Source organism: Coturnix japonica, chromosome 5 (assembly GCF_001577835.2).
Source record: "Coturnix japonica isolate 7356 chromosome 5, Coturnix japonica 2.1, whole genome shotgun sequence".
NCBI classification, from domain to species: Eukaryota; Metazoa; Chordata; class Aves; order Galliformes; family Phasianidae; genus Coturnix; species Coturnix japonica.
The window spans coordinates 13,642,878-13,669,725 of record NC_029520.1 but is presented as its reverse complement, the minus strand read 5'-3'; the positions used below and the strand labels follow the sequence as shown (position 1 = coordinate 13,669,725).

The window sequence follows — 26,848 nt, the reverse complement described above, 5'->3', positions numbered from 1 at the left end:
CTTAAGACATCCTTCATGGTCCACATAAAGAAACATGCAATTCCAAAAGATAATACTTCTGATTTTAGAATGAAAAAAACACACTCTGGAGGTTGTTATTTTGCCTCCATCGAATACACAAAGTTACACGGAAACAGGAAATAAATGACGAAATGTCTTTTGATTAATTCTCCCACCTTTTTTAAAAAACTTAAGTGAGTGTGACAACATTTGCAGGGAATTCACCTGTGATGGGGATGAAAAAATTCTGTCCTGAAGCGGGGGGTAAAAATGACCAAAATCTTTGAATTCAGAAAATAAGTCATTTTGGTTGACTAAGGATGGGGCACTGGAAAAACAGAGATGGACTGTAAGTAAATCTATAGACTTTCCATGAATGTTACAGACTGTTATTCAGGCAATTAGGAAAAAAAAAAAATAGAAGAAAATTATAAAATCAGGTCTCTATAGTTGAACAGCTTTTACCTCTCTCTGATCATTGTCAAGACGCAAGTGTTCTGTGTGTTGCTTCTGTCTATCCTTCCGCCTCCACTGTGCAGGAGCATTTCTCTTTGTCCACCTATAGACAGAGGACTTAGTCAGCAAATGTCAAGAGCTAGGAAAACGGGAGGGGTAATGGGAAAAATAAAAAGTTGGTCTCATATACTGAGCACGTTGAGTACAATTGTGGAAGATAAAGTACAGCTGCAAATACACAAAAAATCTCAGAAGCAGCAACCAACCTTGGGCAACCAGAGGAGCTCAAAAAATCAGACTACATACATTTGTTTCGCACTTTTCCACTTTTTCTTTTATGATATCCAGTTAAAACTTACACCTTTTTCCTCTTTAAATGAAGTTTCCACATGAAGATATCCTAACACATTTGCTAGCCCTTAACACAGTTTCAGTAAGATCTGCTTTTGTGCCAACAGCAAATAAACGTCACTCAGAACTATCCCGATTATAACCCCAATTATAATTGGGTTTTCTAAGGTAGATTTCCTTCTAGAAGTCTAGACTTAAAACATTCAAACAAAAAATCTGCCATACCCAACAGAAACATCACCTTTCTGAACTATTCTCATTTTGAAAAAAGAAAACACTGAATTTGCTTTTCAGTATCTCTGTTTTAATACTATTTCTATGATCTCTCCAAGATCCAGAATAAATTGTTCAAGCTTACTTGTTGCTTGCTGGTCCAGTGGATAGAACATCAGACTGAAGCTTGGGAAAAAATCCAAGTTCATACTTCCCTTGTCCAATTTTCATGTCCAGCAAGTGTGGATGGACTGCAGTGTGGTCTATTTTTGCTAGTCTTAACTCAATTGATTTCTCTGAAATAGTAAGAAAGTTAAGGTGTTCTTTTAATTAAACATCTTTCTTAAGCAGACATGAATCTATAATGACACATCTTCATTTAAGAGCACATCTCAAGCAGATTTCTCCTCTTAAATAGAGGAGACAAAATTTCTCATGAACCCTAACAGGTACAGTAATACATGAGCATATGAAGCATCACAGAATCACCACCAAAAGGAAAACAATGCTTATCTTCTTAAGATCAAACCATTTTTTCCTACACAAAGCATGCAGGAAAATAGTTGATTTCAATTACCCTTTGCGTAAACTTAATCTCAGCTTCCCATAGAACATTTAGTTCACCACTTAAGCTTCGTAGCTCCTTTAAAAAAATGAATTGTTGCTTAACTTTAACCTAATACCTACAACAAACGGCACTGACCAGCTACATTTTCTAAAGCTTCAAGAAAGGGGCTTATTACTCTTACCAGCTTCATCAATGGTTGTGCATTTCTGATACATAGATGTGCGCAGAGTTGGTGTTCTAACATTCAGCAGCCTAATTTTATCCACTCTTGAATCAAATACTCTCAAAATAGGGTCTTTGTCATCTTCATCATGGCACATAATCTTATTATCAATAAAAGATGCAAACATTTGGGTCTCCAGGAATCTTGAGAGGAAGGGCAAGTAAGGCTCAGGCTGGTCTGACAAGAAGGATGCCTAACAAACAACAAAAAATAAGAATGTTTGGGAGTCTACAGAGATACAGCCAGCAAAACCTAATTTATCTAATCAGAGTGCATTGAAGTGCTTTGGAACCATTTAAAGCCTAGTTTTATTCCACACATCAGCTTCATCATCAAAACAGCCAGAGAAGATGATATCTGCACCTTCATAACTATCACCTACATCACAGTGCAGTAATTTTTAAGTTGTGATTTTAGTATCCCCTTAAATTTCTAAAAATTACTACTGCAACCCAGCAACCCAAATCAGTTGTGCTACAGGTGTGAATATTACACACTTCAAGGGGCTCAAAGATGACAAGAACCTTTTCACATGACTTGAAGGAAATCTGATTAGCCTTCTACCAAGTAGTGATTCTACATAACCTCCACCCACACTGCCTATCCTGCTGACAAATAACTGATCTCCAATAAAGAACATGCTACTAAAATTTGAAGAGCTGAGTCTCGTGTTTCACAAGTGACAAACTAGGATTATGACTTTATTTGCGAATAAAGTCATAAATACATTCAGCAATACTTCTGGTTAAAAATAAAACCGAAAAACCCAACAATTTTCACTAATAACATAGATGTTAGCCATAAAGTGAGACTTTCTAAACTACTTATTTTTTCTACAGCATCCTTAAAAGAGCATCTTCAAGTGTGTCTATGTAACTACTTTTCCTGAATAAAACATAGGTTGTGTGTTTTGTGTTTTTGAGGAACACACACTTGTGGAAGAAATTACAATTTTAAGAATACTGTCTTCCATTTTATGACCCAGTGAAACAGCTTCTCAATAGACCTGTCTCGTTATTACAACTTACTTTATCAAAGTTTTGCATCTGTTCCCTGTTTGTAAACCAAGATTCCTTGTCCTGACTGGGCTGGATGACAAACACTTCATAATCCGCAAACATTTGTGTGAAGCGGTTGGCAAAAATTTCACGGATTTGAATATTCAGCTGGTAAATCTTGAATTCTTCTTCATCACACTGAATTTTAAGATCCTTTTTGCTGCTGGTCTCCTCTCGCACCTCCAGCTAAGGAAGTAACAGAACACATACATGAAAAAGAAGCTTATTTATCTACTGGTGCTTTGTCAGGTATTCTGGGTTTACAAGAATATCTGACTGATAGAAGTATGTATGTGACTTAAGTCCAAGCTACATACTCTTACAGGTTCATTTGTAACATCTATGGAATGAATAGATAAGCACAATCAAAATAAGTTGTGTGTCTATTAGCCCATTTCCTGCAACACAAATCCTTAGCAGCATAATGTACTATTCATCACTACAAAGCCCAGAGTACTCCCTAACGAAATAAAATATATATATTTTTTTAGACACTGCATGGACTTTATAATATAAAATACACAAGAATTCATAATTCATGCACTATGGCAAGCAGATAATGCACAAGTAAAATGATATATAACAAGAAAGGTAACTAGAGCAAACAAGGTTGAATTTCAACTTCGGTATCAGTTTTAGCTATATATACCATAAGAAAGTAACATAAATTTACAATAAACCTCTAAGCCAAAAACAAACAAAGCAAGTTTCCCTAGATCCCTCATCCATCTCATTCACAAGGTTTGTGAACATGTTATATTATGTTCTTTCTAGTGAATACAAACCCAGCCTCTTTACCATCACTTCAGACCTTTGTTGCTGCAAGTCCTGAGAGCACAGTGGTAGCTTCATAGCTTACCTTTTCTAGGCTCACACCTGTTCTTTTAACCAGTGCTTGGAGTCTTGCAATGGTCTCATTTTCCTTTAGCAGCTCATAGGAATTCAAAGGTGAACCTGCTACATTCCCATTTCTTTTATCAGAAACCAGGTCGCATGCTCTGAGGCTCTTCATCTTTGAAGCACTTTCACTATAATGAAGATTTCCCTCGGGAGGAATTCCAAAAGCTGTTAGTATCTCTGAAATTTCCTGTACGAACTCAAGCTTATTTGGGAACTGGGGCAAGTCTTCCGGCAGCTCAATGAAATGGTTGTCTACATCCACAAAGCAAAGGTTAGCCTAGGATTAAATTCAGAATAGGACAACATTAGAACATGCACAAGAGTCAGGTTGTATTTGTCTCAGGGTTTGGTGCTAGCCAGAAAAATCAGATACATTTGTATGCTTGGCTATTTTATAAAACAGACCTGGCCCAGCCATAACTGAGCTGGCTGACTTGCTTTGAGCAAAGTACCATGAGGCCTACATTTCTGTATATTCTAAGAAGTAAAGAAACACAACTCATCTTAAAGTTGTTTATTAGGCACAAAACAGAATGCAACATCTACTGGATACAAGAGTGAGATTTTGTTCACACAAACACACATAACTAGATTTTAACTAACACATGCATGCATATACAAGTGCCTGCCTGTTGCTCATATTATAAGCCCACTCATCTAAAACTTAGTGAATTTCCTTCTAAAAGGTTTATGACATTGCAGAAGCTGCAATAAAATTATCTCTTTGTTTGTTTTCGCTAAACCACTTGGGAACTACACTGATTCCTTGAAGTTTAGATTTTTTTTATTTCAAGAGAAAAAAATAAAATAAAACTTGGGCTAATTGTCAAGATCTGTTCTCCTGTTCCAACCTCTGTCGTTTACCAAAGATAGAGGGGGAAAAAAAAGAACAGTAACTCACCTGCATAGAATTCCAGCTATCAGGGCAATGTACACACACACACACCACAAAGTGTCAGTAAGGACAAAGCAGCTCTTAAGGATTTTGCTGTGGGATTGATTACAAGTCAACTACAATAATCAACACCTTCTGAGATCCTTATGTCAAAGTAAACTGCCATGAAGGCATAAACCTACTATTTGTGATAAATTTGGCTTCCTTAGTATTTCATCAGAACAGAGTTAGAACATCAGTTCTCAAAACACAGCACACCTGCTCTGCTTGACTTACTGAAGTCCAGCATCAAAAATAAAAAACGAAATTAAATCCTTAAGGGAGAAATTCAAGGGACATGTTACACCAGATAACATGTTACACTAGATTTGTATAAAACTTTGCATGACAGTGTCCAATTCAAACTCAATTTATTTAGAAATGCAAGAGGAAAAAAAAGCATCTGTTAAATATTCTTTAATTTACTGCTAAGGTATTAACTTAGGACGAAAAGAAAACCTTCAGTTGCTACAAGCCCCTTCAAGAGCACATTGTTACATGAAAGGACACAACACCCTCACATAAGGAAAGGATTCTCCTGAGACTCTACACTAAGGAAAAAGGGTGCCACATCCTAACTTAAAGGCACATCTTTTCCAGAAACTTCTATTGCCACAAATAATAGACTGTTCAGGTGAAAAAAAAATCTTACAAATCTTAGGAATGCAGACACAAGAATGTTCATATATCCAATGTCAAAGCCTGGTGCCACGAGGTAAACAGCAGAGCTTTCAGATGGCTCAGTGGGACCTAGACCATGGGCACCAATTCCAAAGCCAGAGGACAATTGCAATTCTTTAGTTTGACCTCAAGTACAATAAGGGCCAAAACCCCATACACATCTAGCAATGTCTGCATCAAGCCCATATCCTTCCTTTCAGCTCTGTTCAAAAAGCATAGCAGGAACTTATTTAGGCTCTCTCAAAAAGACATCTGAAGAGGAACTGCTTATTCACTAAACAATAAGTAAACTCCCCATGTCCCACTGGCATCCCAGAGAGAAAATATATTCTAAACATTAATACATAGTTACACGACATGAGTACAATATAGAACAGTCAGTTCTGACCACGCAATCACCACTACTCAAATTCTGCCCAGCACGGGTGCTCAGACTACAAGTTGCATGTAGGTTTTCAGATTGCCTCCTAAAAAGTCAGATTGAAACACAACTCATGTTTCCTGTTTGAATATAGCACAAAAGGATTAAAAGCCATTCAGCAACTGTATTTCTACAGCACGCGCTACCTCTGGATGTTAGGTCTCACCTTTGTAAATAACCACCCACTTCACTAAAAACATGCAAAACATGTATGTTAACATATACACGCAGAGATGTCTTGTTGAAAGTGTATCTACAGTGGACTTGCATTCTAAAGAATTCTTGTAAGCAAACAGTGACCTTTTCCATTCCTTAGCACTACTGATCTTTACACCAAATCAGAATCTGTGACGTATAACAACTTAACAGCTGCAAGATTCAGAAACATGAATTTAACTCCTCAAGTAGCTGCTTAATACTGCAGTACAGGACTACAGTGCAGATCAGCATCTGGCAATAAACCTGCAGTATTATCAAGGATCTACCACAGCAGCAGATAGCATCAAAATGTATACAAAGTAGTGATTATCTGTCAAAATAATTATCACAATCAGGCTGTTTTAAATGTGTTGGCATCAAGAGGAAAAGAGGCTTCTCTTCTAGAATAAACAAGTAATAATTAAAAAGCACAAATTATTCGGATTTAGCATTTAATTTCACCTTTCAACTGTTGAAATAAGAATGCTGAGAATACATACTGTCTTACATTAACAGAAAAATAGATGTTAGCTTTTAAAGTCTTCCAAATTGTCTATAAAAAATGTTACTGCCCAAGATCCTTTGGAGCACTTTGTTGAAGTGAAGACTTCATTAAAGACATCATAAGCTTTTAAAACTAGATACTACTTGTTTGATCTAATGAGTGCTGGAAAATTTAGCATTGCTTATTTGGACTCAAAATAATCTCACTTTCCACCATCCTCGTGCATTAGAGTGAGAAGATGTACAAGCAAATTCAACAGCTTAAAACAGCACAAATTAACTTGTGTGTTAAAAATATGTTGCTATATCTTCACAGAAGTTTCTTTAAAAGGAAATCCAAAGACATCAAAAATAGTCTTACTTTACTATCTGGTTTATGATCTGCAAGACTGCTAGTTTAACCTCCTTTTTTATCAGTTTTACTGATGCATGAACCACATTTTGCTAGCAACATCTGAAACGGCTGCATGTTCCTGCCGCCTTCTTTGATTTCTGCAGCACCTTGGTCTAGCACTGCTTCTCCCATGGCCCTGAACTTCTTTTCTGGGTTCTTCATAGGCCTCTGATGCAACCACTAGAGAAACCACAAGGATGCTCATGCACAGAGGAAAAAGCCTTCAGCAGAAGCAACAATATACATAAAAACAAGCTTAGCTTTTAAGTGTCATGTTTCACTGACTTACAGCTTGACTCTACAATAAGTCTCAAATCTCTTAAGAATCTTACAAGGCCATAGGGAGTAAGGGTCTTCAAGTAATCAATGAACTGCAGTGAATTCACCAACTAGTAACACAAATTTGCATTTTGTACTAACATAGTTATTTTACTGAAGAATTTATTCATCATCTGACAAAGCATCAACTTCTAAGATAGTTTCCACAATCCCAAGGTAAAGCATTCCTTAGAGCACCAGTTGTGACCAAAACATGGAAGACTGCCACAACAAGAAAACTAAATCAAGTTTTATGGTATCTGTGTGGAAGACTTAGTCCAAACCTGACAGGTAGGACAGACTGTTTCCAAATGTTGTAAAAATATTTTAGCTTAAAACATTAAGAATAATGTAAATAACACCACTGCTATGTCAGATAGAAATATTATATTCTCCCGCAATGCTTTTCAACTGAGAAGCATTAATCATATTTTCTATCAAACTTCAAGTTCCTATTCTTTGTCTAAATTAGATCCTGCTTTAATAGCAACAGTCCTATCCATCCATGTAAGTGAATTAGCAACAGTGATGCTGTTTATGCAGTTTCAAGACAAAGCCAAAAACACTTTTTTCCACAGGACTCAGAATAAATTAGAACTTAGAACAGCTCCTTATACACCCTTCTAGGAAGTGACGAAGATTCTAATTCTAACATTTTTCCTGTAACCTCACAACAAAAGCACAGGCAAAACTCCAGTCTTACTTTATCAGGGATCATAAATCCAAAACACAATGAGTTTCGTTTGTTTGTTGTTCTTTTTAAAATCGATTTTATTGGTTTTCTATGGCAGCTCCAAAAGATTAACTAAGATCTACGCCAAATCATAATCAGCTGGAATTCCAAAATGGCTGTTATAGTTAATACCAATATTTTGGCTCATCCTTCACTTCTCTCATTATTATGCACAATATTTAATGGATTGATCCAAGTTCCTCTCACCTCTTGAGGAAGCTCCAGCTTAGACCTGTCGTCCAGCCCATTGGAGTGCAAACCCATCAGATAAGGGACAGGAGCATCTAGAAAGTGAAGGAGTGATGCAGGAAGAATAGGAACATACACATGCTGCCACTGAAATGGAAACATTAGTGCTGTAATGGTCTCTGCCACAGTCATCAGTCTCTGATAATCTGAAAAAAAGGAAAAAAAAAATTCTTACAAATATATTTAAGTAAACTTGAATTAAAGAAACAAGAACTTGCTTTAAAACAGAAACCACAGAACTTTGAATTAGCTGAGCAGCATTTTCAATGGAAGCCCACACTTCTGCACCCAAACACATTATGCTGAAACAGCACCACAAAGTAGGTCATTCTATATGACACAAGGAAATAAGCAAATTAAGTCTTTGCACCCATTAAGTCACTCTTCACTACCTAAACCAGGATTACACACAGGAATGCCATTCTGAGTTTGGAATCTGTATTGTAATTGGCTAAGAAATACAGTGGAAGTATTTTATTTTCTCTGTGCTTATGGCTTTCTATGGAAGCCTTGGATGAAAACCAACGCATCTGGTATCTCTCAGATAAACATTTTTAAAAAGAATGTTTAAACATCTCTAAAGCACGCTGTATAGTAGCCAACCCAACAGTGGGACTGGAATAACTGTTAAAAAAAAATAATAAAAGGGATCAGCTCCATTTATCCTTTGCAATATATGGCCAAAGTCTCAATTCAACATAAAAATAACTCATTTCCTTGTACAATTTCCCAGCAGTGCAAAGTGCACCTGTGCACCATGCATACCAAAAGATCTTTTTTATTCAGCAGCTGGTGTCTAGAGCAGTTAACACTGCAGTATGCTGGGCCAAAACCACCTCCTCCTCTTTCATACCATGGAATCATCTCTAATGGGTTTTGATATCTATGCACTGTAAATGAGGCAACACCAGATGAACTGAGAGCATGTGTTCTAACACAAACAACTACTAAAATATCCACAATGCAGTCAAGCAGCCAGGCTAGAAAGACCATCAAACAAGAACTGTCATAGCCTTCTGAACTTATCTTCAGTAAAGCTATTAATACAGTACGAACTGTAAACAAAGGATGCCTTTCACATGACACTGCAATAATATCAAGTTCCAGTCAGAAAGTGAGGGCAGAGCAAATAGAAGAGGAAAATAAGTATCCTTCATACGTGTCTGTGACAGAGGGGAATGTCTTCTAACACATTCATAAAATTAAGGACAATAAAAGACTGTAAAAGACATTTGAACACACATGTTCAGATGCTGAGATTTCTGAAGGTGTTACACTGCTGCAGAGTGAAAATGAAAAAGAGTATCAGCTCTAAACAAACATTCCAGAGAAAAACAGTTCCTGGTACCCATGATTAGTTGTGTTAGAAAGTAGATGTGTAGTCTGCAACCTGCAAAGAGTCCCTGGGGAATTCAGTGCAGTCTTTGCCAATGCCAGTCATCACTGTAATCTGGGCTTTTGATTTTCATTTTCAAATCAAGCTACGGCAGTGGAAAAGGTACCTGCTTAAAGCTTCTTGTCATTGCCTCACCCCAGATGAGCTGTACATTGTTCCTTCAATCAAAATGAGCTATGATGGTTACAATAGTTGCAAGTTCTTGCTACAAAACAAATAAAAAATACCTGGACTGAAGTACATTAAGGAACAGGTTGATGAACATCACCAGCAGCACTGCCCTACTCTGCCTGGACACCAATTCCTGCCTGAAAAATTACTAATTAGTTCGCAGCTTTAATCACAGCCTTGACTGCAAAAAGTGAATTAATGATTAGCCTTGGGAAGAAGAATCTATTCCATACCGAAAGTGTTAAACTTTAAAGTAGCTAGAAATACACAAAGATTCCAGCTGGTTCATATTCAGCTTGTTTACCCAAAAGAACAAATCTCAGAATAGAAACAGTGTTTTCCAACTATACAAAAACACTCTGTCTAATTCTGCTGGCTAATTTAAATACAACTTCTCTCAGCAACAAGCCAATGTTCTCTAGGCATTATTTACATCAAGAGCTGTTGGCAAAAGGACACAGGCAAGAAGCCTGCAAACAAAGCAAAATAACCTACATGTTTTCTTAAGTTACACGTACCCAGAGAGGGTGCGGTGTTTCATTTGTTTTGTTAAAGAAAGAAAAAAGAAAAAAAAGAAAAAAAGAAAAAGGAAAGGAAAAAGCAGCACCAGAGCACTAGAAAGGATTTAAATATTTCCTTCTTTTTAAAAAAGGAAGTGCTCCAGCAGTGGTGTTACTCTCACTCTTGTTTTTGAAACCAGAACATGCTTTTCTGGTGTAAACCCACATTGTTTTTCTTATTATTTTTAATAACACATGACCACTTGCTTTAAGAACACAGATAGGATGTGATTTCCTCTTCTAGCCAATTGCTGTATGTAAAATAAGTTACCTACTGAAGAGCTTTGTTGAAGCCACTTTGTTGAAGTGTATTTACACCACTATCTCCCTGTGTCTAGAGCACCTAGATTTTTTTGTTGAACTATAACAGACAAGCAAATCAAGGAAAAAGAAGGAAATTGATCTTGGTTCTGGGAGGACAAGGGAAGAAGTGCTAAGAAACATAATTTCAACTCTCCATTCTCACACCCTACCAGTGAGATGTCTATGAGAACCTACAGAAACCCTCTAACTTCATCCAATTGAAAACAGTTAACTTGTAAACATTCTGAAATAGTTTCTCCTTCGCATCTTCAGAGATGGCAGTGAAACATTGCTATATTTGCCCAGTAATTTTTCCATTCCCACTCCCATTCTGTTACTTTAAAGCAGAGTTGCCTTTACAAAGGAGGACCACTATCACAAATGAGTTTAGAGATCTTCAGAAAGTATTTGAATAAACCAGAAGGATGCGCTATTGAACAAGGTTAAACCTCTTCTTACTTTGAAGAGGAGCAGAAGGTGAAAAGTTAAATATTCAGTCACTATAGACAAGTGACATGCAATGCACTTGAGCCATCAGAATATAGCGTTGCCACGACCTAGAACTCCCTTTAAGCATGGTACAAAAGAAACATTTTCCAAAGAATTCTTCTGAGCGCAGGTATTCACTATGTCAGACACTTGAGATAAAGCATGCGTGCATTTTTCAACTGGGCTTTTTACTTCAAACAAACAAACAAAAGTAACTGCAGAAAGAGAGTACTGTGGTAAAGAAAAGAAGTGGATCAAAGAACTTCTAATTCACATTCACTTCTGTGGCTGACAGAACACAGAACCTTTTTTCGGGCTGAATAAAGATGCAGGCATCAAGCAGCCTATTTCCTAAATTACTGCACACATAAGAAAACATCTTCCTGGAGTCAGCCCATACATTAAATCATTACAAAGATCATTTTAAAGCAAGTGAAGTAAAAGGGATGAACAATTCAAAATCTAAGCAATCAAATAAGCTTTCACTTGAAAATAGCAACAGCCAGCAAATATCCACAAAAATAAAGCTGAGCCAGATAGTCTGTGGCAGTGGTGCATTATATTTCTCATTTTACTGTTTTTAGCAGCTTAGAAAAGCCTCCTCCAAGCACAATTCACAGCTGTCTGAACTCAGTGCATACTGTTCAGAAAAGCACTAGGTGCTGTATAATAAAGATAAGAAATAAATCCATTTCACAGGTAGAACAGCAACATAAACTGAAGGAATCCAAACCAGCTCCTGTACAGTCATCTAGTGAGGGCATAACTAAAGCTCCCCTTCAACACCACTGTCTTCAGGTGTTTCTGCCCAAACTGCATTGCTCAGCATTAGCTTCAGGTTCTTCATCTCACAAGCAATTGAGTTCCTCTAGCACTTTCCAAAGTGGGAGAGACAACTCTCGCAAGAAGACAGTCAGATCAAGGAACTCCCTCTCTACATTTGGTTTATATTGGACCCAAACACACAGGCTGTGCCAGTATAGTAGGACAAAAGAAGAATTTCCTGAAGTATTAATTCAGAAACATGTCCAAGGAATCTCAAAGCAAAACACGCTCACTGCCAAGTGAAGTTACTCCTGTTCCAAGGATTGCCAGCAACCAAAAGCACTACAGAACTTGTTTAAAAAATGATTACATCTGCCCCCAAAGTCCTCCAAGGAAAAATAAAGGTGGGAAAAGAAAGTCTCACTAGGAAACCCTCTTTATACTGCTCTAAACCTAAACCCACAGCAATCTCATCCGACCTAGAAAAATTAGAAAGGATAGAAGGGATCCTGTTTCAACTGACACAGTTTTAAGCACAAAGATATTTACCAAAGTTGAAAGACAGTGAAAAAGATTAACACTGATATTCACAAAGACAATCTAGACCTCACACTACTGCTCGTGCAAGAACAATTGTAAACTCTACAAAAGTTCAAGCAATTTTCAGTTCCTCTCAGAACTGAACACACCTGTATCTACATTCAACATACCCTTTCTTGCAATCAGAAGGAAAAAAGTTAGTAAACCATATGTATTAGTAGAATACTTCAGTTAAAAGAAAACAAAGTAAAAGAAGGAAACGAATTGGTAAAGGTATAGACAATCAGAACCTCAGTCAGGTGTGTCATTTTTTTTTCTACTGACAACATTCTTTTAAGCATCAAAGAAAGCAATCATTCTACTAAACCAATTTTCTACTTCACTGACACATAAAAGAAATAAGAATTTCTTGGTTAGAAAATATATGAGAGATCACAGAAAGAAAAAGTTGATTTTCTAGAATTTCAAAATACTTCCCAATCTCATTTCAAATGATAAGAAAATAAAATTAAGTCTTTATCAAAAGCATTTTAGAAAAGTCTTCAACTTGACTGCTAGCAGCCCCCTCAGTATTCACTAACTTTTGTTATCACCCACTAGCAGCTCTAATGATGTTCCCAGTGTTAGCAAAATGCTTCAAGAGTGCAAGGAAAAAAAAGAGTCTGAGATTTGATTCCTCAGAAAATACAATCTTATATTTCAAAAACTACAGCTACTGCTACTGAAAAGGCATGATTTTACCAAAACTGATGGCCAAAAGTCTAACGAATAACTGAAGATACTTTTTTGACTGTAAGAAGGCCTTTCAGCCAAAAATTATTAGTGAAAACTTGATAGACTGAAACAAGATAGTTCTATAAGGTATAAAGAAGCCAGACTAAGACAATTCTTAAGGTAAGGCAGGTAGCACTAGACAGAAACTGTCATAAAGACCCAGGGCTACTGGCCTTTGGTTGCAGTAAGTCCTCTCTCTTGATTTCCATACTCCATCACAACTACAAGCCAAACTTGACCAAATTCTTCAGATGAAAGAGTTTGTGTTGAAACTTCTGCTCATGAGACAGATGTTCTCATAAACCCTCCCTAAATGTTGGTTGTTATTGTTGTTGTTTGTGGTTTTGGGAGCTGTTTTTGTTGGGATTTTTTTTTCCTGTACTTGAATGTATAGTTTTTTTTTCTCTGGCAGTTAATATTTATACAACAACTGAGACAATGTCTTGCTACAGTTATACACCTTTGATTCACATACACAACCAATTGTTCTTTGGCTTTAGTGTATGCACACATCTCAACACACAAACATCTTCATTTCATGCTTCAAGAATTTTGTTAATAATGGCAGGATACATTCTAAAAATTTGTTTTCTACATAATTCTTTGACAGCTCAGTGGAAGAAAATATTGAAAGCAGACTTCAGTAACACCACAGGCTATGCCAGGATAAGGGTCTACTAGGCTTCTTCACCACTACTATAAAACTGTGTTTAAATGCAAACCATCTACTTTAACCCATACCATTAGTTTAAAACCATCCATCCAAAATGTCAGTCCTAATGTTAGGACAAAGAGAAGCAGAAAAAATTATTCTCTGGCATAAATCCACATATACTGCTTTAGAGTAACAGAATTTAGGGAGAGAAAAAAAGCCCAGTGTTCACAGACTTTAATACAGCTTAGTTCCATCTACCTACTTAAAAGCAAGCTTTATCAACAAGACATCAGCAAAAAGACATTGGCAATAACTGTTTCAGGCCTTAACAGAGATTTGAATTATAAATTCTGGCAAACACAACTTTCTCAGGTAATTTTATTTCAAAATAACTACTGAAATGCGACTTCAGGTACTCAAAGAGAAAATTATATTTGTACTATGAATTATTCTTCAAAGTCCTTCAAAGTTTTCTATGCCTCTTCTCAAAATGCACGTACAGTTTGGCAGAGATAGGAGGGAGAATTCAGCTAAGCAATTACGTGGGAAAAAGCATATTGCTCTAACAATAGAACACTTCCAGAAACAACAATAAAGGGGACAGTCAGTCCAGGACTGCAGGAGATTACATGAAAGCCCCAGGGTTTAAGCTGAAGTACCTAGAAATAGGAACCAAACAAACAGTCTTTGTAATTTGAGAATTTTCCTTGACATTAATACCTGCATATAGATTAGCCTTACTGCATTAGTGCTCTAATGCCACTTTAACACAGCTACTCTGGTTTCTGTGTTTTCTTTTGTTCTGTTTCAGTTTTGCTTTTTTGAACCATTCCAGAAATGAAGAATCCTTGTGCCAATACAACTACCAGATAAGAAAACAGAAAGGAAGTACTCACGCTGTGAATAAAGCAGTATCTGAAATTCCAAGAGGGCACAGGTAAAGAGCTGAACCACATTTTCGACTCCAAGCAATTCAAATACTTCTTTAACCGGGAAATCAAATAATGGTAGTTCATTGGTGCTTGGCCTCTGGCAGATAATTGGTCCATAAACACCTGAAAATTTTAATGATCTTCCTGCTGGAGGAAGAGGAACCTCATAGAGAATATTGTAGATGTAGCTTTCTAAAGGTAGAGGTGGTGGCTGAGGCGAAGTCACTGCTTGGTGAAGTTGTTCTAGTACTTTCTTACAAGCTTTCATGAAAGACATCGGAGTAATCAAACAAATGCACTTTGAGACATACAGTGTGTCTCTGCTAATATCGTATGAGTTAAAACGCTGTAGCTTTGAAATAGAAGTGCCGTTGCAGTCTCCAGTGCTGCTGCAGCTATCTTTGTCATTTGTGGGTGGAGTATGAAGAATGTCATATTCAGCATTGTGCATCTGGTACAGTGTCTGCATGGCAGTGCAGATCTGCTTGCTCGTGACCTCCTCATAGAAGGTGAGAGAAAATCCAAATGTCCGTGAGCCATCTTCACGAGTAATAATGAAAGAGTGGAACTGAGGTTCTCTAGAATCTGCTTGCGTCTTGAAAGCAAGCCCTTTAGGCATACACAGCTGTTGATAAAAACAAAAAGAAGAGGGGAGAGGAGGAGATAATATTAACTCTTGTTTTTCTCCCCCCACTTTAGAAGAATTTGCTAAAACAGAATTTAGAGCCCTCAAGCTGCCATCACATTTCATACTAAAACTGCATTAAATGTAACATCTCTATACAATACAATAATACAGATCCAAATTAAAAAAACTAAAGGAATACTTTAAAAGAACTGTATGTTGTTTCTATTAAAGGCCATAACCATTTTGTTATAAGCCTCAATAGGAATAATATAGATAATATATTAATATAGATAATATAGTTTAAATAGAAAATTCAAACTCACATGAAGAAAAGATTTGGTCACTAAGACCAGAAACTTGACAAAAAAAAGTAACTTTTTTGGTCTAAAATAAGAAACTACACTGCGTTACATTAAACAGTACTATTATGCACAAGGGACATTCATTAACTACAGACTAATTTATTTCTCCACCAATTCTCTACAAAGTAATGGAAAAAGTCAAAAAGAATGAAAAAACTGTCCCAGAGACATATTGTTTATATATTTTAAACTTAATTTCCTTTAAAGAATATCTCAATTAAACAGAAAGATCTTCTGAGCCTGCACAATTTAAAGCATTTCATGGCAATTTTTTTTCAGTCTATAATAGACTTTGCAATGCTTTTCTTTTTTTCTTTTCTTTTCTTTTTTTTTTTTTTTTTTTTTTTAAGGAAAACATATAGGAAGGTTTTTGCCTTAAAAACAAGAGCCATTAAGTAATACTGACCATTCCCACTGCATCCTGGTCAAAAGGGTTCCATTCAACATTCTCAGGATAGCGAGCAAGAACTTTGGACTTAAATGTGCGTCTTAATGGAGTCTGATCAAAGTTCTCCCCTAAAAGTGGAAGAAAGATAAAGATGTAAATATATCATTCTCTTTTTAAGCACTAACACAGCCGTAAAGCAGGACATCAGCAGGTACACGTGAGAATATAAGTGAATTAAACACACACACTCCTTTTCAAAGAAACAAAAAATGCAAGACAGTTAGTTAGCATAAAACCTGGCAGCAGATATTAGCAAGGACTGGTACTGTAACATTTCTATGTTAAGTATCTGTGCTTTTCCTTCAATGTATCTTCAGATCATGATTATGTCAACAATTATCTAAATTACTCCTCCAGTTATTTCAGATTCTTATTAAAGTACAGCTAAAGCTTAAGCTTCAGTCTAATTCTGTTACAGAAGAAAAGCACAAATAGACAATAGGCAAAGATGATGCAAGTTTAACATAGACAAATGAGGCATCACTTAGTTTCTTCTTCAAGACTTAGGAAAAAAAAGGATGTACACCGTCTATTACAGAACGTTAGCTGTGAAGAGAGAGCTTAGAGTGTTAAAAGATCAAGAACCAAGGAAGCGCCCATGAAGAGAGGGTAGCAGGAGAATGGAAAATTGTGTTTGTTCTGTTTTTAAATTTCCCCACGCATTTTCCTTTACCTTCTGTTGCACTTGAAATGAAACGGCTGGCACCATCTCGGGTTTTAGAGGCCTGTATATACTGGCATAAAGCTATATAACAAATAAAAACAACACTGCATTATAAATTTATACTGTTGACTGTAATTGCGTAGCTAACACACCAGTAAAAAACATGTACATATTCTATACTGAATTCACATGCAAAATAATTGACCTACTTTTCTATGTTCTCTGTACATATACAACCTTATATATGTTTCACATTTCATACAGGTATTTCTTGAAAGAGACTATCAATATGTAACAGAAGCTCCCAGTTCCTGTATACACAACCACAACAGCAAAACAGCAATAGTAATTAATTACCTGACAAACAAATGGCAGTTTTACATGTCAAAATATAAGATACTCCCAAAGAGCAGACGATGAAATTAACTCCACCCCAGGGCCTACAGAAGTATATGGATTTAAGCGGCATGGTTCTAATTTTTAATAGCCATACTAAAGACTGGCTGACACAGCCTCTTAAATTTCCACTAGAGCAATGAATGTCTGTTGTGAAACCACTCGGTAACTACACAGTAAAAATAAATAAATAAAATAAAAGAGAAAGAAAAAAAAAAGAAAAAAAGAAAAAAACAAAGGAAAACCACACAACTGCGGATCTTAAAAATAAGCTTTGCTATCTTACTAGAATACAATTAGCTAAGCAATCATGCAGCTGCTGGCAGCTGCACTAACAATCAGTCAGAATTGCATGAAATGATACAATTTAAATAAATCAAACTATTTCAGCAACACCTGCAAAAGAGAAAACACTCTTCAACTCCTCACTTATTTTCTTGCATGCTACAATTACAAGGCAATAGAAATTGATTTTAAAATTGATTGGGTTTGTTCTCTACTTCTACAGTAATATTTAAAACTCAGTTTTTAAATGAAATAGAATCTTCATTCAGTTACTTTCACAAAGTAGCCATTCAGAGATAGTTATAACTGTCTATAGACAAGAAAGACCGTAGTAAACACACCCCACTACAGTAAAGGAAACTTTGTTTCCATCGTACGCTTAGAAGCCCTAGTTCACAAGTCACCTAAGTTTGCATTTGGTTTTAAGTCTGCCTTAACTATTACCTCAAACAGGGATCTCGTCCTGAATCAGGACCTAGGACAGGTCTCACGGTACCTAAGCTGCTCCCACATTTCATTCATCTCAATTTTTTTAGCACTGAAATTAAAGGAAAGACTTGTTTGTCTTTTTCTTTTCTTTGTCAGCTTTTTCTTTTTATTATAGCTGAGGAAAAACATCACTTACTAAGCTAGTTTGTTTTCCTTCCCCCATGTAATTAAACAAGTAAATATCTGAAGGTTTTTTCCCAAGCTTGGAAACCACACAACAATTACTGGGTTCACCTACGTGCAAGATCATGAATATTTCGGAAAGAATGAGACAATTTCTCGAATAAAAATCTTCTCACTATGATGATCATTAGTGAAAAATCTCATTATGCTGCTCTTCCTTTACAATCATCAAAAAACAAGCCCCCCAAAACAGATGCTAATCTACTTTAAAAAGCCTTTCCCCAAATTCCACCATGACACACTCTCTCTAAAGACACATGTACATATATTAGATCTAAAAATCAGTCTAAAATTTAATGTAAATACTAAAACTGATTTCTGGAAACCCACATTGTATTCGGAAGAAAATCCTGATTCCGACAGAAGCATACATGCATTCTTGTAAACAAAGAAACAATTCAGCTATTGAACAGGCACTGCTCTAGTCAGACAGCCTCCACACCTTCACTCCTATCCTACGGACACTCTGCTCTGGTTTTACATTATCTTGTTGACTTCTTCACATCAGTGCAGTCTCACATCTACTATTTTTTTTTTTTTTCTTTACTATCTACTTTTATTTATTTATTTTTTTAAATCGCAATGCTTATAATAAAATAAACAACCAGGCCTTCAGAATGAGAAAAGCTGAATTCAAGTGATTCTGATAGGGAAGGAAACTCAAGTGACAACTCACCAACACCATCTGCAAATTTCAGGCCTAGAACAGAAGGTTGATCTGTTCAACTCCAGGTCACTGAGCTGCTACATTTTACATGCTATTTTCTGGCTGCTACAACCAAAGAAGATCTGAGCACCAGCAGGTCCATTGCTAGGCTCCCCTTCACTTCCCTCACTGATCATCTCGCAGTTACCACTAGGAATCCAATCACACACACATACAGAATTGTTTTACTTCAGTGTCCAAATCCAATTAACCCTTAGTTCCTAAATGTATGACTGGTTAGAAGTTTCTCAGCTTCTCACGTGTACTTCTTGCTCCAGCAAAGCACCAACTGCTGCACATTTCCAGTAGGCAAAAATAACCCAAGGTTTCAAGATCTGTCTCTATGAGACATTCAGATTAATTTAGTATTCACTGAAAGCATTTTGATAAAAACTCTGAATAACAAAACAATTTAACAAATGCAGTAGGAAGAAAAACATCAGAAATTGACGGTTTTATTCTAAAACTAAGAAAATAAAGATGCAAAAGAAATTGATAAAAACGATGTATCCCACAAGTGTTAGAGAGAAGTTTTTGGTTTTGTTTTCTAACTGAACCATAGGTTTTTACATATGTTATCAATTCATCATTTGAATTCAGTTTCTAGAATACGACTGCAGTGTCACAACTCTTAAAATAAACAACCATTCCAGGCTAAAAACTATACAGAAATCTCTCCTTCAACACCAGCTAGGAAAAAATAAAAGGCTTTGAATGGATATTAGAGAGGTAGAACTGGCTCAATTTTCCTGCCGCAGAAGCAAAGAGCAACTCGGAAACTGCTCCCCTATTTACTACAAGTGCCTGAGAGAAGAACTGAGTGGTCACGCAACACTGGTTTTCAAGAATTGTTAATATTGCCACGTTCATTTGCTCACTGAGCCTGCTGACCTGCTCAAAATAATTATAAAACACAGCTCTACTGTTTCTCATTAAGCAGTTTGTTGCCCTTATCATGCCAAGCAGCTTGTTTCTTTAAATTCCTGTGATATAGCCTGCTATTCATTCAACCCACTAAGCTTTAATATATGTTTACCGCATATGTGACATCTTTTAATGGAAAATTATATTGGAGATGGTAAGTAATCAAAACAAAAGAGCTGTATTTTCCACTTAAGGACATTATCATTTAAGCATACACAGGCTGTACATGAATGCCTTACGACAATCAATGTAAAGCACATTAAACACAAACAGCTCGTGTTACTGTAACTAAACAAATGTATAAGAATAACAGTAATCTGCACCAGCAACAGCAATTATGAACCACACATTTTGGGCAGCTTTCCTGAGTTAAGCAGCACACTAGAGAAATGGAAGTTAGGATTCAAGAGTCCCTAGAGAACCCTACAACCATACCATTTACCTCTTCATCCTATCCCACAGCTTAAAGAGTCTTGCAACGGTGGGACCCATTGCAGCTTGCGTAGGGTAAGGGCTCAAGATCAGAATGGCCCTCACAGCCAAGGAGTCAGGTTTTCTAAAGAATGGATTGCAAATCAGAAGTCAGCCAGCACAGGGATGTGAACAGTGCATGAATTATAAACAGCATCCAGAAAACAGCCTAGCTGCCTTAATACTGCATCTCCACTGTGCTTTGAAAGAGCCCACAGCAAACCAGGTTACAGGACCAACTCAATACACAGATGCTATGTAACACAATACAATATACATATATGAATAACATGTTTTGTTAATTTTATCCTGCTTTGAATGTTAAAAATGCATTAAAGCACACATAGTAACATTTACACTTGGGTGAAAATGCATATCGTATAATGGTTTTAAATGCATCTTTCTCATTGCTGGCTCCTGGATGAAAACAGAGTAATTGCCTGTCACGGGGCACAACACATACAAAAAAGTCCAAACTGTTTGCAAAAATACAGGAATGGAAGCATTCCACAACACATTTAGAATGGAGCTAAATCTAAAACCAGCAGCTGGTGTCACAAACAGCAGCAGGATCCCCAGTTCAGCCAGCAATCACTTTCTCAGTACGTGCAATGAGGTAACAGATACGAAATAATGTAGGTTGGCAGACTAAGGTAAGAAAGTCACTGAATGAGAATTCAAAGGATAAAAGCCATGATTCAAGGAAAGATGCAGCTGTGAGATCTGTAAGCAGTCACTCCATCAGCAGACAAATGCCTTCACATTATTACTTGCTTCCTTCCTTCCAGCTCCGTCTCCCTAAGCAGAACCACATGCATTTCTCATCAGAGGATTCCCTTTCCCAGAGAAGCTCTTTCTTGGATACACATTGAAAAGAGCTCATCCCTTTTATGCTGAGACACACTAACCTACTGTCCTGCACTTCTATTTCCCCTCACTGCTGGCAAGACCACCAGACAGTGCAAGCTAAAGTGATGGCTAGACTAGTTAATTTATTGCTCAGTCTGGGACTTTTAACTGTTTTGAAAATGGTTTAAGTATGAGAAAAATCTTCAGGATCACTTTTTTTTTTTCTTTTTTCTTTTTTCTTTCTTTCTTTTTTTTTTTTTTTTTGATAGTATCACTGCTTTAGCAATTGGAATGAGAGGTTTCACATCCACCACATGCACTGAATTTTGGGTTTTGCCTATTGTCTCTAATGGCTGTTATTTCCTAGGACTCTAAGAAATCTACGGCCAACAACATTCACAGCTGTGACTCCCTCCAAAGACTCCTTTATGCAACTTACAGCTCTGCTTTGGCTTCGAAAAGAGCTCAAAGGCAAAGGAAGTCCTCCATCTGCCTTGCTAAAACAAAGGTAGAAACGTGTGTTAGGGGACACAGCACCCTCTACTTAAGTGTAACTGAAATGTAGGTTGGCTGGAATGCCATCCTTCAGCTGTAAAAAACAAACAAACAAACAAACAATATATTTTATTTAGAGGAAGCAGAGAGAAGGCAAAGAGAATAACCAATGCAATTAAAAGCTCCCATGTGTTTTTGGCCTGTTTGTCATCCAAGGAACCCAAACTTGCTCTTTATCCCAACCCCATGAGAACACACTCCTTTCAGCATATAACACTCAATGAATAATATACTTCTTCCTCCTGCAGCCACCAGAAAGATGAGAAGGACAAAAAGCCAGGTTAATTCCAGATCTGCTTACTGGAAAAGATACTTTTGTTTTCTCAGTTCCTTTTTCTTTTCAGCTTTTCAACAACTGTAACACAAAGAACCTCACTGTGCACAGAAAGAAAAAAATAAGAGTTACTTTCCCTGTGTAACTGGATATCTGGTGTAAATGTCACTAGATACAAAGAATATCTTGACCATCCATTGGCACACATTGGCACATATCCACTGGCACATATTCTTCTAAGCTCTCTATGACAAGTGAAAACAAGAAATTTATAGATATCCGCTGGTAATTTAAGTCAGTATTCATCCAGTTGATAGCAAAACACACCACCACATTTCTTCAAGAATACTCTCAAAAACTGCAGCAATAGTTTTAAAGCACCAAAGAAAACCAGTTGAGAACATCTGCATTCTCTGACTGCAAGCCCAGGAAATGAAAATCGTTTCTTCTGGTGTAGTTTCAATGAAGGTGGGAAGAGGTGGGTCAGGGAAGAAGTACAAGAAACTAACAAGAATCTGAGGCAGCTTTTTACAAATTCAGCAAGAAAATCCCCAGCTCGTATCTTTATAAGCATCCAAAGTTGTTGAGGTGTTTTTGTTTGCTTGTTTGTTTTAAGAGAAATACAGTGTATGCAGCACAGGATAGTAAGATGGATGTGACACACTTAAACTAAGACTGCCTGATGGAAGTTTTCAAGGAACCGTCCTTGAAAATGAAAATCTTTTACAAGACTTTTTTCTTGCCTTAGCCAGAGCAAAAAGACAAAAAGACCTTTTGCTCTGTTTTCAACTAAACAACAGAAGCAGCATTCAAAATTACAATAACGGGCGTGTTCTCACCCACAGCAGGGAGCAGGGCTGTGCTTTACAGAACAAAGCTGAAATGCATGCAAAAGAAGACACCAAGAAACAAAAACAATGGCTTATCTTCAGAATAGAACAGAATTCCGAGTACCAGAAATATAAAATGGAAAAAAACATTTCTTCACAGGCTCTTCACAGAACCATTTCGCAGATCCCAAATGAACTTCCATGGGAGAGAAGAACACTGTGACACCTGCCTAAAGCTCCACGCATGCAATGAACATGCAGTCCTAGAAGCAACCTCACAGAGCACAAGTAACACACACCCTCTGGATTACAAAACCCTTACGAGCTCGAGGTCAGCTCAGGTTCTGCAAACTGTTCCTCAGACTGAGGATCTTTCTGACTATAGCCCCCAGTGGTGCAGCATTTCATGGCAACGTACCAGTTCAGTCATTGGCTGTGCACTGCCAACCTCTTCCCCATTCCAGGACCTGGTGTTCCCTGGAACCTGCTACAGTGATCCATGTCCAACAGGACTAGCCAGTCCTCAAGGCACACAATCACAGTAAGAATAGAAGGTGGGAGACCACAGCAGCCTACAGTTAAGATTGGCCTGGGCTGCCACAAAATCTCTGCCAGACTTTTTCTCAGAAACGATGCTGATAAGTAGAATTTTTACCAGTCCTCAGTGAAACTACAGAATGAGGTCTCCCACATTTCAACATCTCAAACCACCCACATAAGTAAGCCAGAAAGGGTCGCAACATTCCCACGCTGGTTAGAGCTGGTACCGGGACTTCTCCCCAAGGTAATATTGAGGGCAGTTCAGTGAGTTAGTGCTGGGCTTGGAAAATAAACCCACGACATAACAGTGGTAAGAGACTTTGCCAAAAGTAGCAAGTCAATGAGAAATAAGTAATATATGCAAATAGTAGAAAGTTGACAAAAATTAAGGCTCACGAAGGTCAGACACAACACATAGCTCAGTAAAGTACATTGCAGCAACCTCAGCATCCAACCCCACATGTTCCTGCAACTGTAAATACAAAGAGTAGCAAGTACAGTGGCAAGAAGTGTTTTCCCAAGCTTTCCTGAAGTCATGCTGGAAGAAATTTTCAGCTTGGCAGAAAAAGACCTAGGGGTCCTGATAGATGAGAAACTTAACATGAGCCAGCAGTGCGCTCTGGCAGCCCGGAAAGCAAATGGGATCCTGGGCTCCATCAGGAGAGGGGTGGTCAGCAGGGATAGGGAGGTGATCGTCCCTCTCTACTCTGCTCTTGTGAGGCCCCATCTGGAGTACTGTGTCCAGGTGTGGAGCCCTCAGTACAAAAAAGATATGGAGATTTTGGAAAGGGTCCAGAGGAGGGCCACAAAGATGATCAGGGGGCTGGAGCACCTCCCCTATGAGGACAGGCTGAGGGAGTTGGGTTTGTTCAGCTTGGAGAAGAGAAGGTTGCGGGGTGACCTCATTGCAGCCTTTCAGTACCTGAAGGGAACTTACTCCCAGGAAGGGAGTAAACTCTTCGAAAGGGCTGATAATAGCAGGACTAGGGGAAATGGTTTTAAGTTGAAGGAGGGAAGATTTAGGTTGGATGTTAGGGGAAAGTTCTTTACTAGAAGAGTGGTTAGGCCCTGGAACAGGCTGCCCAGTGAGGTTGTGGATGCCCCGTCCTTGGAGGTGTTCAAGGCCAGGTTGGACGGGGCCCTGGGCAACCTGATCTAGTAAAGGTGTATGTTTGGTGGCCCTGCTAGGCAGGGGGGTTGGAACTACATGATCCTTGAGGTCCCTTCCAACCCGGGTAATTCTGTGATTCTGTGAAATTTTGTCTCTGTGAGCCCATTTTGTTTCCTCACTCAGTTAAACTTTGAAACGTTTCCCTACACACAAATGAAAAAGTTGGTTAGGATTGCCTTGCTGCCAGACTGCAGATCACTTAACCATGGAATGCAATGAAGTTTCTCTCTTGAGATATTTGAGTACTAATATAAATGATGCAGTACAAAGGTATACGCTGTACCTGACTGTGGCAGATTATACAATCATTAAATAAAGTAAATAAGGCAATATTCTACACTTCCACAGTAAGGTTTGAAGCTAAAGGAGTCTTGTCCATCAAATATGCAAGGCAACATTTTCCTACAAAGAATGAGAAAGAAGCCTTTAGAAGAAGCACTCAAAGTAAATTCTTCATCATTCGTCAGTCTGTGTTTGAATGCTTGATCATTTCTCTATGCACTAATATTTTATGCCTCCTAGGGTTAGTGTTCCAATTCACAGCAAACTCAACTACAAGCCACAAATCCAAAAGGCTTGTCAAGAAACTCAGAGAGAATAATTACTGTACAACACACATCAGTTCAGTAATTGTTTCTGACACTGTCACTTTACATGCATTACTTCTGCTACGTGAGCCCTGCAGGTCAGAGGGAATTCAAAAGAGAAGTATGAGAAGGCATTACCAAGAACACTCAAGTAGAACATCACTTGCTCAAAAGGCAGATAGAAACAGCTACAGGATCAATAATTCAAAGGTTTAGAAAAATGCTGCTTTGTTATTTGCAAGTGTCGGTATTGCCCAAGAAAAAAATCCATGTAAGGTTTTCTTTGTATAGCTCTTCTCGTGCAGAAGAAACCACAAAGGAACACACACACAAAACAAAACAGAAAAGAGCAAAGGAACAGAAAATCTTAAAACTTCATCTTTGTACGCCTTGCTTTACGGATGTGAAACTCCAATGCCTTTCAAAAAAAGGTTTCAGAAGTCTGCCTTGTACACCACATTCTTATGACACATTCTTAGCATCATTAGTCTACTCTGAAACTACGAACAAAACTTGTAACTCTTCTCCTTCCTCCCACTTCAATTAAGATCCTTACAAATAAGCTGAATCTATAACTGAATAGTGGAGGATGGGAAAAGGAAGTGTTTTGGGACATGGGGAAAGATTTTCTAAAGCAAACGGGATAACCACACAGTTGGTGTTATAGAAACATCACCTAATAAACCCCAACTTCAAATGCAGTGCTGCAAAGCACAGCTGCTTCCCCCTTACATCAGCTCTCCCATTCTTTATTCCACATATCAGCTACCCTAGCACGTCTGCCTCAGTTCCCAAAGAGACAAAAGATCTTTTTTGGCACTCAAACATAGCAAACAACTCAGGCTTCTTGGGAAAAGACAGAGGGGGCAGGGTGCGGTGGAATAAACTGTTATGTGGATTAAAGCATTTCAAATGTGCCGGTGTAAGCCCAGCCAAAAGCTGTCAATACCTACAGCCCATCCACAGTGACCTGTGTGAGAACAGTGCAGGATCTGAGTCCTGGTGCTGCTAGAGGGGCCTCCACAGAGCCAACATTTCAGCCAGCAGCCTCAGAGGAGCAAAGGAAGTGAAAAGCTTTCCTCCAGCCTTGGAAGGAACACCCACGGGAGGAGGTGCACTGTTAGGGAACTGTGCAATGTTTGTACTGGTGCCATCTATATTAGGGACAAAGAGAGGCAAAAGGAAAAGGAAGAAAACACATCAGCTTACAGAGAAATTAAGCAGTGGCTCCTACTGACACAGTTTCTGCAGTGAGTGTTGGCACTGTTAACTGTAGCAAAATGTACTCACGCACTATTTACCCAAGGAACAAACGACACTGTAGAGACCATATTTCCCTGCAAAAACCACAGTGGGCTCCAACCCCAAACTGCATTATTTAATTCCCAGAGATAAACGTCCCAAAGAGGAAAATAAAATAAAAGAAATAAAGCCAAACATCAGTCAGAAAGGGTTTTCTGCTGCTCTGCACTTGCTCTTCCTCTCCAGCCTTCCCTTGAGGCACTTCTGACAAATACCTCTAAGGCAAACTGAAAACCTGCAAGTACTTAAGCGTGTTGAACTTGCAGACTAACACAGGAGCCAACAACAGCATTACTGCAGGAAACTGCCGTACCGATTCTGAACTACTAAGAAGCATTCATTGGTTTGTATATCTGACCAATGCTCCCAATGACATCATCGTACCCGTATTTTAAAAC

General features: G+C 37.9%; 1 protein-coding gene across 4 annotated transcripts in view; it reads right to left on the bottom strand.

Moving 5' to 3' along the window:
• DENND5A (DENN domain containing 5A) overlaps window positions 1-26,848 on the bottom strand; it is a 52,521-nt gene that overhangs the window by 21,629 nt on the left and 4,044 nt on the right. For 2 of the 4 annotated variants that reach the window (XM_015864056.2, XM_015864059.2), the window contains exons 2-10: window positions 16,898-16,969; window positions 16,183-16,292; window positions 14,751-15,411; window positions 8,160-8,347; window positions 3,729-4,046; window positions 2,840-3,055; window positions 1,770-2,004; window positions 1,166-1,316; window positions 466-559 (exon numbers count right to left, since the gene is read on the bottom strand). In XM_015864056.2, the coding sequence (XP_015719542.1) occupies window positions 466-559; window positions 1,166-1,316; window positions 1,770-2,004; window positions 2,840-3,055; window positions 3,729-4,046; window positions 8,160-8,347; window positions 14,751-15,411; window positions 16,183-16,292; window positions 16,898-16,969 (2,045 nt within the window). The remainder of the gene's footprint in view (window positions 1-465; window positions 560-1,165; window positions 1,317-1,769; window positions 2,005-2,839; window positions 3,056-3,728; window positions 4,047-8,159; window positions 8,348-14,750; window positions 15,412-16,182; window positions 16,293-16,897; window positions 16,970-26,848) is intronic. The other 2 variants (XM_015864057.2, XM_015864060.2) reach the window with 1 other exon arrangement.